At 41.0% G+C, this 15486-nt stretch overlaps 1 protein-coding gene across 1 annotated transcript in view; it reads right to left on the reverse strand.

The window, feature by feature from the left end:
* The window catches only part of LOC124606897 (attractin), a 289667-nt gene that overhangs the window by 47003 nt on the left and 227178 nt on the right, over window positions 1–15486 (reverse strand). The window contains exon 19 of the mRNA XM_047138997.1: window positions 9164–9380. Within this exon, the coding sequence (XP_046994953.1) occupies window positions 9164–9380 (217 nt within the window). The remainder of the gene's footprint in view (window positions 1–9163; window positions 9381–15486) is intronic.

The raw sequence follows: 15486 nt of genomic DNA on the forward strand, positions 1-15486 counted from the left end.
ACCAAAAGTAACCATTATATATACACAGACACACACACACACACACACACACACGAGACTTGTAAGCTAAGAACTAACAACAAAATACCATGAGAAATGTCAGATAATTTTCTTTGCAGAGTGACCAGTGCATCGTCACGGCACAGAAGAAGAATTACGTCGAGAGTAGCAGAAACGGGCTGCACCTTGAGTAAACAATTTAGTTATAAGGATATTTACAGTAAAGGTCATAAGGCAAATGAAAAAATGAAATACGCATCATCGCAGTATGTTTCCGTGACAATTGTCACTACCTATTCACTGCAGAGTACACATAATCATTTAAGCAGGAAATCTTACAAAACCCAGCTAACTTTTAATGACATTTCCAGGTATTTAAGAAAGACAAGTCTACGATGGTGAAAACATTAGATTTCACACTAAGCTACACGCAAATTGAAGTATACAGTATTAAAACATGAAGAGATAACACGATACGTTGTCAATGATTTACTTCAGTGAACCAAGGTTCCTTAGCAACTAGATCATGACTGTACGAGTAACATTTCCTCATAATCCTTGAACCAGTAGATGAGTATTTCCTTTCTTCCCTTCCTGACAAAGGAGGCGGCGCCAAGTGTAGTTAGGCCAGCAATGCACGATGTTTTGGTCCTATTTCCAATGTTCTTTTCTCTCCCTCCTCTAACTACGAAAGAAATGAGCTCCCATAAGTGATAAAAGCCTATCAATGAAATGAAGCAGAAATGTATCACATGCTTGTATTGTGTTATAAAAATGTGATATGTAACTAATTTGTATATTTAATGTGATCAAAAATGAGTTGAAACAAACTGTAGTTAATGAAAAATTTTATCGCGTTGTAAAACTTAAGAAATTTATGTTTGCAATATGACAAATGAATGGAATGTCAGCCATAGGTATATGGAAGAGGATGTAGATGAAGATGAAATGGGAGATACAATACTGCGTGAAGAGTTTGACAGAGCACTGAAAGACCTGAGTAGAAATAAGGCCCCGGGAGTAGACAACATTCCATTGGAACTACTGACGGTCTTGGGAGAGCCAGTCCTGACAAAACTCTACCATCTGGTGAGCAAGATGTATGAGACAGGCAAAATACCTTCAGACTTCAAAAAGAATATAATAATTCCAATCCCAAAGAAAGCAGGCGTTAACAGATGTGAAAATTACGGAACTATCACTTTAATAAGTCACGGCTGCAAAATACTAATGCAAATTCTTTACAGACGAATGGAAAAACTGGTAGAAGCCGACCTCCGAGAAGATCTGTTTGGATTCTGCAGAAATGTTGGAACATGTGAGGCAATACTGACCCTACGACTTATCTTAGAAAATAGATTAAGGAAAGGCAAACCTACATTTCTAGCATTTGTGGACTTAGAGAAAGCTTTTGACAATGTTGACTGGAATACTCTCTATCAAATTCTAAAGGTGGCAGGGGTAAAATACCGGGAGCAAAAGGCTATTTACAATTTGTGCAGAAACCAGATGGCAGTTATAAGAGTCGAGGGACATGAAAGAGAAGCATTGGTTGGGAAGGGAGTGAGACAGGGTTGTAGCCTGTCCCCAATGTTATTTAATCTGTATATTGAGCAAGCAGTAAAGGAAACGAAAGAAAAATTCAGAGTAGGTATTAAAGTCCATGGAGAAGAAATAAAAACGTTAATGACATTGTAATTCTGTCAGAGACAGCAAAGGACTTGGAAGAGCAGTTGAATGGAATGGACAGTGTCTTGAAAGGAGGATATAAGATGAACATCAACAAAAGCAAAACGAGGATAATGGCACGTAGTCGAATTAAGTCGGGTGATGCTGAGGGAATTAGATTAGGAAATGAGACACTTAAAGTAGTAAAGGAGTTTTGCTATTTGGGGAGCAAAGTAACTGATGATGGTCGAAGTAGAGAGGATATAAAATGTAGACCGGCTATGGCAAGGAAAGCGTTTCTGAAGAAGAGAAATTTGTTAACATCGAGTATAGATTTAAGTGTCAGGAAGTCATCTCTGAAAGTATTGGTATGGAGTGTAGCCATGTATGGAAGTGAAACATGGACGATAAATAGTTTGGACAAGAAGAGAATAGAAGCTTTCGAAATGTGGTGCTACAGAAGAATGCTGAAGATTAGATGGGTAGATCACATAACTAATGAAGAGGTATTGAATAGAATTGGGGAGAAGAGGAGTTTGTGGCACACCTTGACAAGAAGAAAGGACCGGTTGGTAGGACATGTTCTGAGGCATCAAGGGATCACAAATTTAGCATTGGAAGGCAGTGTGGAGGGTAAACATCGTAGAGGGAGACCAAGAGATGAATACACTAAGCAGATTCAGAAGGATGTAGGTTGCAGTAAGTACGGGGAGATGAAGAATCTTGCACAGGATGTAGTAGGATGGAGAGCTGCATCAAACCAGTCTCAGGACTGAAGACAACAACAACAACAACAGTTATATGCGATCATGTTAGGTATATTGTTGTAAAGAGTTGTATGAATTTTCATTGAAAACCAAACTATATGAAGTCATGAACTTCAAGGACAAGCAATTTATACAATGTGTTAGACGATTATATATGTCTTTCAACAAGTGCATGTTCAAGTGTGGTGACATGAACATGCACGTGCAACGAAACAAGTATCGTGGGGCTCACAACGCTTGCTACATGGACAAGTGAACTACAGCTGTTCGAGCAGGTACTTACCTAATCAAAAATGTTCAAATGTGTGTGAAATATTATGGGACTTAACAGCTAAGGTCATCAGCCCCTAAGCTTACACACTACTTAACCTAAATTATCCTAAGGACAAAAACACACACACACACACACACACACACACACACACACACACACAAGAGAGGACTCGAACCTCTGCCGGGACCAGCCGCACAGTACATGACTGCAGCGCCTTAGACCGCGTACCTAATTGATGGATGCTTTTGGTCACGGTTCTCTCTGCTGAAAACGTGAATAAGATTGGTAGTAATGTTGCCCGGGCCATAAACATAAAGATCTTCTGCCACAACATTGGATTTTTAACAATAAACACACACTCACTGCACCCAGCACAAAAACAAACGCCACCACAATTCTTCGATATGTGGCACTTAGGTGAAAGTGTGACAATCAACGTGACATAAACACCAAGAAAACGAGTGCACGCAGGTGCAACGGTAGCATATAGCATGTTGACCGTTAGCAACTAGTTCTTGCCACCAAATAGGCCCGTGCGCAAGCGCGAAACACAGCAGCAAGAATGAAGCAAACTGGACATTATTGTTAACACACAAAATTTAGATTTGTAATGGACTCAAATATTATGTATGTACATAATATTTTAATTTCTTGCACATAGGATAAACTGACATATCTATTCTATAAAATAAAATAAGAGAAGCCGACAATATAGGTCATTGAGCCCTATTGGCAAATTTAAACGAACAACAACACTGTACGTCTCCATGACATGTCAACATACAGTGTGGGGGCAATTGTACAGGAACATAATGAAATACCCCCCAGGATGCCGCTAATTTAATATTTATTTAACAGCAAAGCAAAAATGAAATACTGATCGAACAGACACATTAGCAGAGACATTAATTAGGAAGGCGCCGACAAATGAAAAATTTTTTCACATTCATTTTTTGATGTACTGTTTTTTGTTTTTAGTAGTGGAGGACAGTCGAAGATTTTCTCGAAAGAGAATGATGTGCATTTTGTAAAGCAAAAACTACTGCAGTCTAAGTGTAATATTTGACCAGTATAAGCATTTGTATTTATGGAAGTATGTGAAGTGATTTATTTGTAATTATGACCGGCGCCAGTACCCAGAGAGTCGTTTAGCTGGCTGCATCTTCAAATATTTCGGCGAAGTCCGAGTGTCAAAGGAGATTAAGTTAAAAATAGGCAATTTTTGCAGAAGCATTTATAATATATATATTAACATATGCAATTCAATTTATTATTTCTATTATATATATATAATAGAGGGAAATATTCCACGTGGGAAAAATATATCTAAAAACAGAGATGTTGTGACTTACCGAACGAAAGTGCTGGTAGGTCGATATACACACCAACAAACACAAACATACACATGAAATTCAAGCTTTCGCAACAAACTGTTGCCTCATCAGGAAAGAGGGAAGGAGAGGGAAAGACGAAAAGATGTGGGTTTTAAGGGAGAGGGTAAGGAGTCATTCCAATCCCGGGAGTGGAAAGACTTACCTTAGGGGGAAAAAAGGACAGGTATACACTCGCGCGTACACACACACATCCATCCGCACATACACAGACACAAGCAGACATTTGTGTCTGCAGACACAAGCAGACATTTGTGTCTGCTTGTGTCTGTGTATGTGCAGATGGATATGTGTGTGCGTGCGCGAGTGTATACCCGTCCTTTTTTCCGCCTAAGGTAAGTCTTTCCGCTCCCGGGATTGGAATGACTCCTTACCCTCTCCCTTAAAACCCACATCTTTTCGTCTTTCCCTCTCCTTCCCTCTTTCCTGATGAGGCAACAGTTTGTTGCGAAAGCTTGAATTTCGTGTGTATGTTTGTGTTTGTTTGCGTGTCTATCGACCTGCCAGCACTTTCGGTCGGTAAGTCACAACATCTGGGTTATTGTCACTGTTGCATTTCGAAATCTTTTCTGTTGTCTTATTTTCTCTTTCTGTTTTTGCCAGTAGTTTCACTTGTTTTCACCTTCTCCTTTTTACCGTAATCTACTATACTATTTTATCCCGCCTATATATACTCAATAATACGTAACCCACTTCCAAACCATAATCAAAAACTTTTTTCCGCTTTCAACACTACCGCTGCTATAAAATCCACCGTTTCTAGTTCACAAACAGTTCCTTTCACCTATTAAACAACCATTTCGGCTAGTTCTAATAACTTTTCCTTTATTTCCATTTCCGTTTTTCCCACATCACTGATAATTTTTAGCCGCTTCCCACAGGTTTTAACGTCATTATTTCTTCGTCAGACAATTGTTAGCCTCATTTTCATAATCTGCCACCACACAACCACTCCTTTTAATACATTTACACGGAGTTTTTTTCGAAATTTTCCCGAATTTCTCCGCCCTTTAACGTGTTTTGGCGTCAACACAACCTTTGTGCACATCGTTGTCTACCAACCCAAGTCCAACATAGCCCAGCTGTAACCAACACTTTTTCGCCTTTTTTCACACCAGATCTCCAGTTACTTTCCAGTTCACCTTTATCTCTCCCCATATATTTTTATTTTCATTTTCATTTCAGCCTCATGTTACACTTTCCACCTTCTAATACCATGTCACCCTCACAACACCCCCACAACGACCCCATTAAGTTTTATTTACATTCCCTCCGCAAACATGCCTTCACCCTAGCCAGATTACGCTCCCATATTCTATTTTCTCAGGCTTGTCTAACATTTGGCATAACCCCGAAAGGCCTCACACTTAAAGTTCCCATCTCTGGCTGCAACCCTTCTTTCCATCAGTCCCTATACCAGTTCCAAACTGAACAATCCATTGCCCTCACCCACCTAATCCTTCACCTACACATCAACTCAGCCAATGAACACACCCGTCAACACCTATCCTTAATAAAAGTCCTCAATCTTTCCTCTCCCACATCCACACCGGCTGTTCAGAGCATCCTCCTACAGGCCGACCGCAAATTAGAACAGCATGCCACCCTCCACTTCAAAAAACTATCCAATCTCCTGGTTTCCCACCTCCGGAAAGGCAACTCACTCACCCTTCACAACCTTTCCAGCAAACCTCAACCTCCTCTCATTGCACACAAACCCAGTCTCTCCCATCTACTCAGCCTCCCACTTCCAGCTCCACTTCCTCCAAAACCTCAAAATTCCAATCGACACAATCTGGAACCACAACACCCTAATTCAGTAGTTAACCTTTCCTCCAAACCTCTCTCCCAATCCGAAACCTCTGTCCTATCCAAAGGCCTCACCTTCAGCCCCACTCCCAGGTTCAATCAAACAGCCCTTGTCAAAGATTTACTGTCCTACACTCGTACTCTCTGCTGGAAATATCACTTTGCCACAAATAAAAATGATCCTAATCCTATTCCTAATGATCCAACTCCCCAAGACACTATCCAAATTGAACCCTGCCTGGAACAGTTCCGTCCTCCATCACAGCGGGACCCACCTCCTCTTCCTCAAAATCACCCTCTCCAAACCTTCCAGGAATTTCTGACTTCCAGCCTTGCCTCTCAATCCTTCTTAAAAAACCTTAATCCTACTTCCAACATCACCACCTCTGAAGCCCAGGCTATCCGTGATCTGAAGGCTGACCGATCCATCGTCATTCTTCCGGCGGACAAGGGTTCCACGACCGTGGTACTTGATCGTCGGGAGTATGTGGCTGAGGGACTGCGTCAGCTTTCAGACAACACTACATACAAAGTTTGCCAAGGTAATCCCATTCCTGATGTCCAGGTGGAGCTTCAAGGAATCCTCAGAACCTTAGGCCCCCTGCAAAACCTTCCGCCTGACTCCATCAACTTCCTGACCCCACCGACACCCCGCACCCCTACCTTCTACCTTCTACCTAAAATTCACAAACCCAATCATCCCGGCCACCCCATTCTAGCTGGTTACCAAGCCCCCACAGAACGTATCTCTGCCTACGTAGATCAACACCTTCAACCCATTACATGCAGTCTCCCATTCTTCATCAAAGACACCAACCACTTTCTCGAACGCCTGGAATCCTTACCCAATCTGTTACCCCTGGAAACCATCCTTGTAACCATTGATGCCACTTCCTTATACACAAATATTCCGCACGTCCAGGGCCTCGCTGCGATGGAGCACTTCCTTTCACACCGATCACCTGCCACCCTACCTAAAACCTCTCTCCTCATTACCTTAGCCAGCTTCATCCTGACCCACAACTTCTTCACTTTTGAAGGCCAGACATACCAACAATTAAAGGGAACAGCCATGGGTACCAGGAGGGCCCCCTCGTATGCCAACCTATTCATGGGTCGCTTACAGGAAGCCTTCTTGGTTACCCAGGCCTGCCAACCCAAAGTTTGGTACAGATTTATTGATGACATCTTCATGATCTGGACTCACAGTGAAGAAGAACTCCAGAATTTCCTCTCCAACCTCAACTCCTTTGGTTCCATCAGATTCACCTGGTCCTACTCCAAATCCCACGCCACTTTCCTTGACGTTGACCTCCATCTGTCCAATGGCCAGCTTCACATGTCCGTCCACATCAAACCCACCAACAAGCAACAGTACCTCCATTATGACAGCTGCCACCCATTCCACATCAAACGGTCCCTTCCCTACAGCCTAGGTCTTCGTGAAAAAAGAATCTGCTCCAATTCGGAATCCCTGAACCATTACACCAACAACCTGACAACAGCTTTCGCATCCCGCAACTACCCTCCTGGCCTGGTACAGAAGCAAATAACCAGAGCCACTTCCTCATCCCCTCAAACCCAGAACCGCCCACAGAAGAACGACAAAAGTGCCCCACTTAAGACAGCATACTTTCGGGGACTGGACCAGACTCCGAATGTGGCTCTCCAGCAGGGATACGACTTCCTCAAATCCTGCCCTGAAATGAGATCCATCCTTCATGAAAACCTCCCCACTCCACCAAGAGTGTCTTTCCGCCGTCCACCTAACCTTCGTAACCTGTTAGTTCATCCCTATGAAATCCCCAAACCACCTTCCCTACCCTCTGGCTCCTACCCTTGTAGCTGCCCCTGGTGTAAAACCTGTCCCATGCACCCTCCCACCACCACCTACTCCAGTCCTGTAACCCGGAAGGTGTACACGATCAAAGGCAGAGCCACGTGTGAAAGCACCCACGCGATTTACCAACTGACCTGCCTACACTGTGACGCATTCTATGTGGGTATGACCAGCAACAAACTGTCCATTCACATGAATGGAGACAGGCAGACAGTGTTTGTTGGTAATGAAGATCACCCTGTGGCTAAACATGCCTTGGTGCACGGCCAGCACATCTTGGCACAGTGTTACACCGTCCGCGTTATCTGGATACTTCCTACTAACACCAGCCTGTCAGAACTCCGGAGATGGGAACTTGCTCTTCAATATATCCTCTCTTCCCGTTACCCACCAGGCCTCAATCTCCGCTAATTTCAAGTTGCCGCCACTCATACCTCACCTGTCATTCAACATCTTTGCCTCTGCACTTCCGCCTCGACTGACATCTCTGCCCAAACTCTGTGTCTTTGAATATGTCTGCTTGTGTCTGTATATGTGTGGATGGATGTGTGTGTGTGTGTGTGTGTGTGTGTGTGTGTGTGTGTGTGCGCGCAAGTGTATACCCGTCCTTTTTTCCCCCTAAGGTAAGTCTTTCCGCTCCCGGGATTGGGATGACTCCTTACCCTCTCCCTTAAAACCCACATCCTTTCGTCTTTCCCTCTCCTTCCCTCTTTCCTGACGAAGCAACCGTTGGTTGCGAAAGCTAGAATTTTGTGTGTATGTTTGTGTGTCTATCGACCTGGCAGCGCTTTCGTCTGGTAAGTCACATCATCTTTGTTTATATATATATTTTATGTAATTACATTACAGTCACCAATCTAAAATGTTTAAGCCACACATTTCTTCATTCTGAAAGCACACCATACTCAAAAGGAAAAATGTTGAAATTAACTTTCTGATAGTCTTATAGATGGAATAGGTGCCTGCTTAACTTATTTGTCCATGCAATTTTGGGTGCCACAACAGTGTTTTAAGTTTCCCTCTGATTTACAACTTTGTGTTCACATGTTCATAAATTGGCTCTCAGAAAGAATCAATTCAATGCAGATAACAAATAACAAAAAGAACAAAACAACAATTTTCATGCTGAAGAAACTGAGGAAGACTAAATGATGGCATCGAACAACATGTATGTAATATAATTGTCCTTAGTTTCAAAATTCACAGATATATAAGGACAATATATGAACTAAGACAATTGGGTACCGCTTTGGAGCAGTGCAGTTGCTGAAATTAATATGAAATTCTAGTATAAAAGGACTTTTAAATCTCATATGTGCTAATGCATTTTTTCTGTTTACTCAGTTTCTTCAGTTAATTCATACGTAATTTTTAACAATAGTTAATGCATTAGGTAAAGGGACTAAAAACTTACGTTGAAAATGTGATGAAGAACTGTTGCAAATTCAGCTTTGGATACTGTGAGAAGGAGATCTGAATCCATAATGGTGGCCGAAAATCATACACATAAACATAGAAAGTAGTCAATGTAACATTATCCAAAGTGCCAAAATTGTGTTCAGCCTTGTTGAAGCGATACCGATAGCTTGTACAATTATGATTGGTCAGTATTGGCTTTTCTACGTTGTTAGCTGAAATGAAAAAATTTTAAAAGCATTATAAACAATATAAAAATACACTACACTATTACTTAAAATTCAAATTACATCTAATAGACAAAGTCATGTTTACAGAAATTCCAACTCACTAACAGCAATGCCAAGGTGCAGCAAAGGTAGAGCTTTACAAAAGAGTATTTTCTACACAGGTAATAGAAGAAATGATACAAAATTGGAATTATCGAAAAGATTAGAGGAGGCAGTGTGTCACAGACAAGCACAATGAAAAGACTACAAAACATTTAAGGTTCAGACAGAAAGGTCCTTCTTCCAAAATGGAAAAAACACACACACTTACACGAGAACAGCTTGCATACTCCAAGGTGTCTCCAGCTGCTGTGACCCCAGCATGTTTTCCATTTCAGAATAATACTTTTTTTGCCCAAAAGCTTAAATGTTTAGTAGTCTTTTCATTCCGTCTGTCTGTGACTGAATGCTTCTTCCGAATGGTGAGAAGGGATCTATCTTTTTCATATAGTTGTTATTCCAACTTAGACTTTCCATTGCTTGATTATAATATTGGAATTATGAGAAGCATGAATTATGGGAGAACTGTTCCTCAGTTTGAATGAAGAAGTTTAAAAAAAAAACCAACATCAGTACATCTTATGTGAGTAAAATTTCCTTAAAGTAAAGTTCACAGTAAAACTGCCTTTACAAAAGTACTGCGAAAGCTTCTATAAGCATCTTTATAATGTGTCCAACTTACAGATTTCCTCTCGCATATAAGAGATGATGGCTCTTCACTGGTGCCACATGGCTAAGGGTGTTTGATTATGAAATAAACAAAGAAAGCTACAGTATTGTGCTTTGTGTTGAGAATTGTGTTGCACAGTCAAAACATGTTTTGCTACAAAACATTGAACTTTCCTTCCTTCCAATATGATCAGCAAACTTCAGCCCATGGATCAAGCTATTACAAAACAATTATACCTCAGTGGCAAGTTCAACAGTATTTAATAGATATTAATGTGCTGGAATCTGTGATGCAATGAATCTTCTAGGTGCATTGAGTTTTATTTTGGATATGTGGGATGTTGTTGGACCTAGAGTCAATGAAAATTATTTCTCAAACCCTCACTTTAACTCCCAACTCAATGTTGAGCATTCTTTCACTGTGGGTGATGACACAATGTGGCCCTGAGTAGGGCGGCTGAAGTGTTGGCTGTACCGCATCAGCACATAGCATGACGTGCAGCGAGTGAGGTGGCGCAGTGGTCAGCTCACTGGACTTGCATTTGGGAGGACAGCGGTTCAAACCCACGTCCGGCCATCCTGATTTAGTTTTCCCATGATTTCCCTAAATTGCTTCAGGCAAATGCCAGGACGGTTCCTTTGAAAGGGTAAGGTCAACTTCCTTCCTCGTACTTCCCTAATCCGTTGGAGCTGATGACCTCACTGTTTGGTCCCTCCCCCAAACCAACGAACTAATCAACCAACCAACCATTGCCAAGCCACAGCAGTGCATGTGATGGGAGGCGGTCCACGTGGGTGCGCAGATGTTCTGCTTGTGGTGCGGACAAGGCATCATAGAGTGGTGGAACCTTCTCCATAAATCACCAGGGATGGCAAGGGATGGTCCATAGATCAGGTCGGCAGATGAAGTGCTGATCTCTTCTTTTGGCTACTCACAGACTGAGCAGTACCAGCAGGAGGTGGTGTCGTGGCAAGTTAGGGAGTCTTCCAGTGTTTGATGGAGTCACTCAACCATGCTGTTACATGCCAGGTGGTAGGTGGTGGTTCTGTGTAACTGCACACCCCACAGTTGGGCTGTGAGTAGCTCTGGTCCTCACGCGCATTTCTGTGGCATGGCTGCCAAAATAATATTAGTTTCTATTCACTCATGATACATTTCATAGGTGGGAAATCTCAAAGTCATGCCTTCTAGAGTGCTTTCAGTCTGAAGAAAGACACACTAAACACACTATTTCAAATTGGGTAAAAGCTGTTGTCACCAAATAAAATTTCAAGTTTAAAACCACTGTCATAATAATGGATAACACTTCAAACATGAAAGCAGCTGGTACGCTATTGAATCTTACATGTCTGATGCTTTGCACATTCTATAAATCACTCTCTGCAGCAAATAATACAAAAGTCAATACAGAGAACTGTCGACAAGATCAAAAGAGCAGTATATTTTTCAGAAAGAGTAGATATGTCTCAAGAAAACTTGCTAGTGAGGAAACAAAAGTCACCAACCAATTCCTGCCACAAAGAGTGGTAACTCTTCAATTTGGAAGGAGTTTGATGATGATACAAACAGTAAGCTCCCAGGAAGCTACAACCCAGGACATGTGGCGATTGCCGAACTAGACAAATACAAAGACTTTCTGTAAAGTAGTGCCTCTGTATTTTTTATGTGAAAACTCTCAAAGCTTTTCAACTAAAACAAATGTTATTAACATTTTACATCTTTAATCCTCATGTCTATATATTTGCATTACTCTGGTTCTAGAGTTCTCTGAATTGTATCGTGAAACGTGGCTGTGCATAATGTAACTTGTTGCATTAGAAACAGCATTCTGTAATCAAGTTTTGAATTCAGAGTGTTTGTCCACAGGTGTAGGAACATCTCCTTCACTATGAAAATGCCAGACCACACACAACAGTTGTGAAATATGCAACAATATGATGTCTTTGCTTCACTGTCACCACCACCACCACCACCACCACCACCACCACCACCAGCATCATTACAGTTTTGACTTGGTCCCATCCAATTTTCATCTGTTCCCAAAACTTAAACAATGTCTAGGACGACTCACTTTGGATAGTGATGAAGAATTGCAAGCAGAAGTGAGGCTGTGGTTCCATCAGCAAAGTCAAACATTTTATAGTGACAATATAAACAAATTGGTCTCTTTGTTGGGAGAAGTGTGGTCATCTCCAGGATGAGTATGTTGAGAAATAAATATGTAGTCAAGCAGAATAAAGATATTCCCTATCAAATCAATTATGCCAACCGATCAACATGGGAACAGTCGATCTACCAATCTACACCTTAAACATAAAGAAAAAAGGCCTCACGAACTTCGGAAACAAATGAGCAATGGGAGGAAAGACAAGAAACCTCTCAAGTACACACTGCTAGATCCACATGAATACTGCATGCCACTTTACATCTTGATGCATTCCATTACGATGGCAATTATGGTTAGCATTAAAACAAGTGTGATTATTGGAAAAATGGATAAATTATGCATGTGCTGCAGTGTCCTAGAATTTAAGAATTAAATACCAAGAATGTTCTGTGCAGGTGGAAAAGTGAAATTCCAGAATAACATCAACCACCTGAACCATTATCAAAGTTGGTATCAGGTGACACAAACCGGTTCAAAAGATTCCTTGGCAAACATACACAAGTACAATTAATGTTTTCAAATTACATCGTTCAGGGCAAAAAAGTCATGCACGAGAATTATATGACAACATTCAAAATGCAAAATCAATTTCATTATTGTTCACGCTGATTGCAAAGCAGAAAACAAATTTCTTCAAAATTATTTTCTGGGAGAGACTGATGAACAAACTGATCAACACTGTTGACTCAATATGGGCATTAAATGAGAAACAGTCGCTACATTACAAATTTTATTCAATCAGCACAATGAAGTAACCATTAACTGGCTCAATAAATTAACACCCAAGTTGTGTAACATAGAATAAGAGGTGGGGCCTCTAGGATCCCTACATTTAAACAGAGAATTAAGGCATAAATCATTTGAAAATCTTAGTTTACATTATTTTACATTTATTTTTACAGTTATTTAAGTGTTGTTTAAATACTCTGTGTTGTTATAGCACCCTCAATGAACCTGCAGTTTTTAAATAGCACACCAAAACTTACTGTTAGAACTGAATATTACCTCCTGAAACTTGAAGGGCGTAAATTTTCACACAAAGCTAAATCCCATGGTTTAAAGTTGCACATAAATACTGTACTCGGCAGGGACAACAAGATACTTTGCAAGTTAACATTCAATGCTGGGATCCTCCTCCTCCTCCTCCTCCTCGACCACGACCACGACCACGACCACCACCACCACCACCACCACCACCACCAGTTGGAACACATTAAGTATTTAACTGGAGAAACAAGAAGATGCCCATCACCAACATCATGAAGTTCTTCCTATGAATGGTCCTCTTCTTTGCTAGCGGAATTGTGATCACTGACTAATACAAAATTCTTGTCCTTTTTGTGTACTTCTTGATCTATATCACTGACATCTTCCTCCAACTACAGATTAACAATTTCATCAAACTTAGGATCCTTGAAACTTATGTATTCATGTGAATGTATTTTTTACTATGAACAATTGACAGGAATGGGGGAAAGAAATACAGTAGAAGAAGAATGGGTAGCTTTGAGGGATGAAGTAGTGAAGGCAGCAGAGGATCAAGTAGGTAAAAAGGCGAGGGCTAGTAGAAACCCTTGGGTAACAGAAGAAATATTGAATTTAATTGATGAAAGGAGAAAATATAAAAACACAGTAAATGAAGCAGGCAAAAGGGAATACAAACGTCTCAAAAATGAGATCAACAGGAAGTGCAAAATGGCTAAGCAGGGATGGCAAGAGGACAAATGTAAGGATGTAGAGGCTTATTTCACTAGGGGTAAGATAGATACTGCCTACAGGAAATTTAAAGAGACCTTTGGAGATAAGAGAACGACTTGTATGAATATCAAGAGCTCAGATGGAAACCCAGTTCTAAGCAAAGAAGGGAAAGCAGAAAGATGGAAGGAGTATATAGAGGGTCTATACAAGGGCGGTGTACTTGAGGACAATATTATGGAAATGGAAGTGGATGTAGATGAAGATGAAATGGGAGATACGATACTGCGTGAAGAGTTTGACAGAACACTGAAAGACCTGAGTCGAAACAAGGCCCCCGGAGTAGACAACATACCATTGGAACTACTGACGGCTCTGGGAGAGCCAGTCCTGACAAAACTCTAATTCCAATCCCAAAGAAAGCAGGTGTTGACAGATGTAAAAATTACCGAACTATCAGTTTAATAAGTCACAGCAGCAAAATACTAACACGAATTCTTTACAGACGAATGGAAAAACTAGTAGGAGCCAACCTCGGGGAAGATCAATTTGGATTCCGTAGAAACACTGGAACACGTGAGGCAATACTGACCTTACGACTTATCTTAGAAGAAAGATTAAGGAAAGGCAAACCTACGTTTCTAGCATTTGTAGACTTAGTGAAAGCTTTTGACAATGTTAACTGGAATACTCTCTTTCAAATTCTAAAGGTGGCAGGGGTAAAATACAGGGAGCGAAAGGCTATTTACAATTTGCATAGAAACCAGATGGCAGTTATAAGAGTCGAGGGACATGAAAGGGAAGCAGTGGTTGGGAAGGGAGTAAGGCAGGGTTGTAGCCAGTCCCCGATGTAGTTCAATCTGTATATTGAGCAAGCAGTAAAGGAAACAAAAGAAAAATTTGGAGTAGGTATTAAAATCCATGGAGAAGAAATAAAAACTTTGAGGTTTGCCGATGACATTGTAATTCTGTCAGAGACAGCAACGGACTTGAAAGAGCAGTTGAATGGAATGGACAGTGTCTTGAAAGGAGGATATAAGATGAACATCAACAAAAGCAATACGAGGATAATGGAACGTAGTCGAATTAAGTCGGGTGATGCTGAGGGAATTAGATTAGGAAATGAGACACTTAAAGTAGTAAACGAGTTTAGCTATTTGGGGAGCAAAATAACTGATGATGGTCGAAGTAGAGAGGATATAAAATGTAGACTGGCAATGGCAAGGAAAGTGTTTCTGAAGAAGAGAAATTTGTTAACATCGAGTATAGATTTAAGTGTCAGGAAGTCATTTCTGAAAGTATTGGTATGGAGTGTAGCCATGTATGGAAGTGAAACATGGACGATAAATAGTTTGGACAAGAAGAGAATAGAAGCTTTCGAAATGTGGTGCTACAGAAGAATGCTGAGGATTAGATGGGTAGATCACATAACTAATGAGGAAGTATTGAATAGGATTGGGGAGAAGAGAAGTTTGTGGCACAACTTGACCAGAAGAAGGGATCGGCTGGTAGGACATGTT

The sequence above is a fragment of the Schistocerca americana genome, chromosome 3, assembly GCF_021461395.2.
Source record: "Schistocerca americana isolate TAMUIC-IGC-003095 chromosome 3, iqSchAmer2.1, whole genome shotgun sequence".
NCBI classification, from domain to species: domain Eukaryota; kingdom Metazoa; phylum Arthropoda; class Insecta; order Orthoptera; family Acrididae; genus Schistocerca; species Schistocerca americana.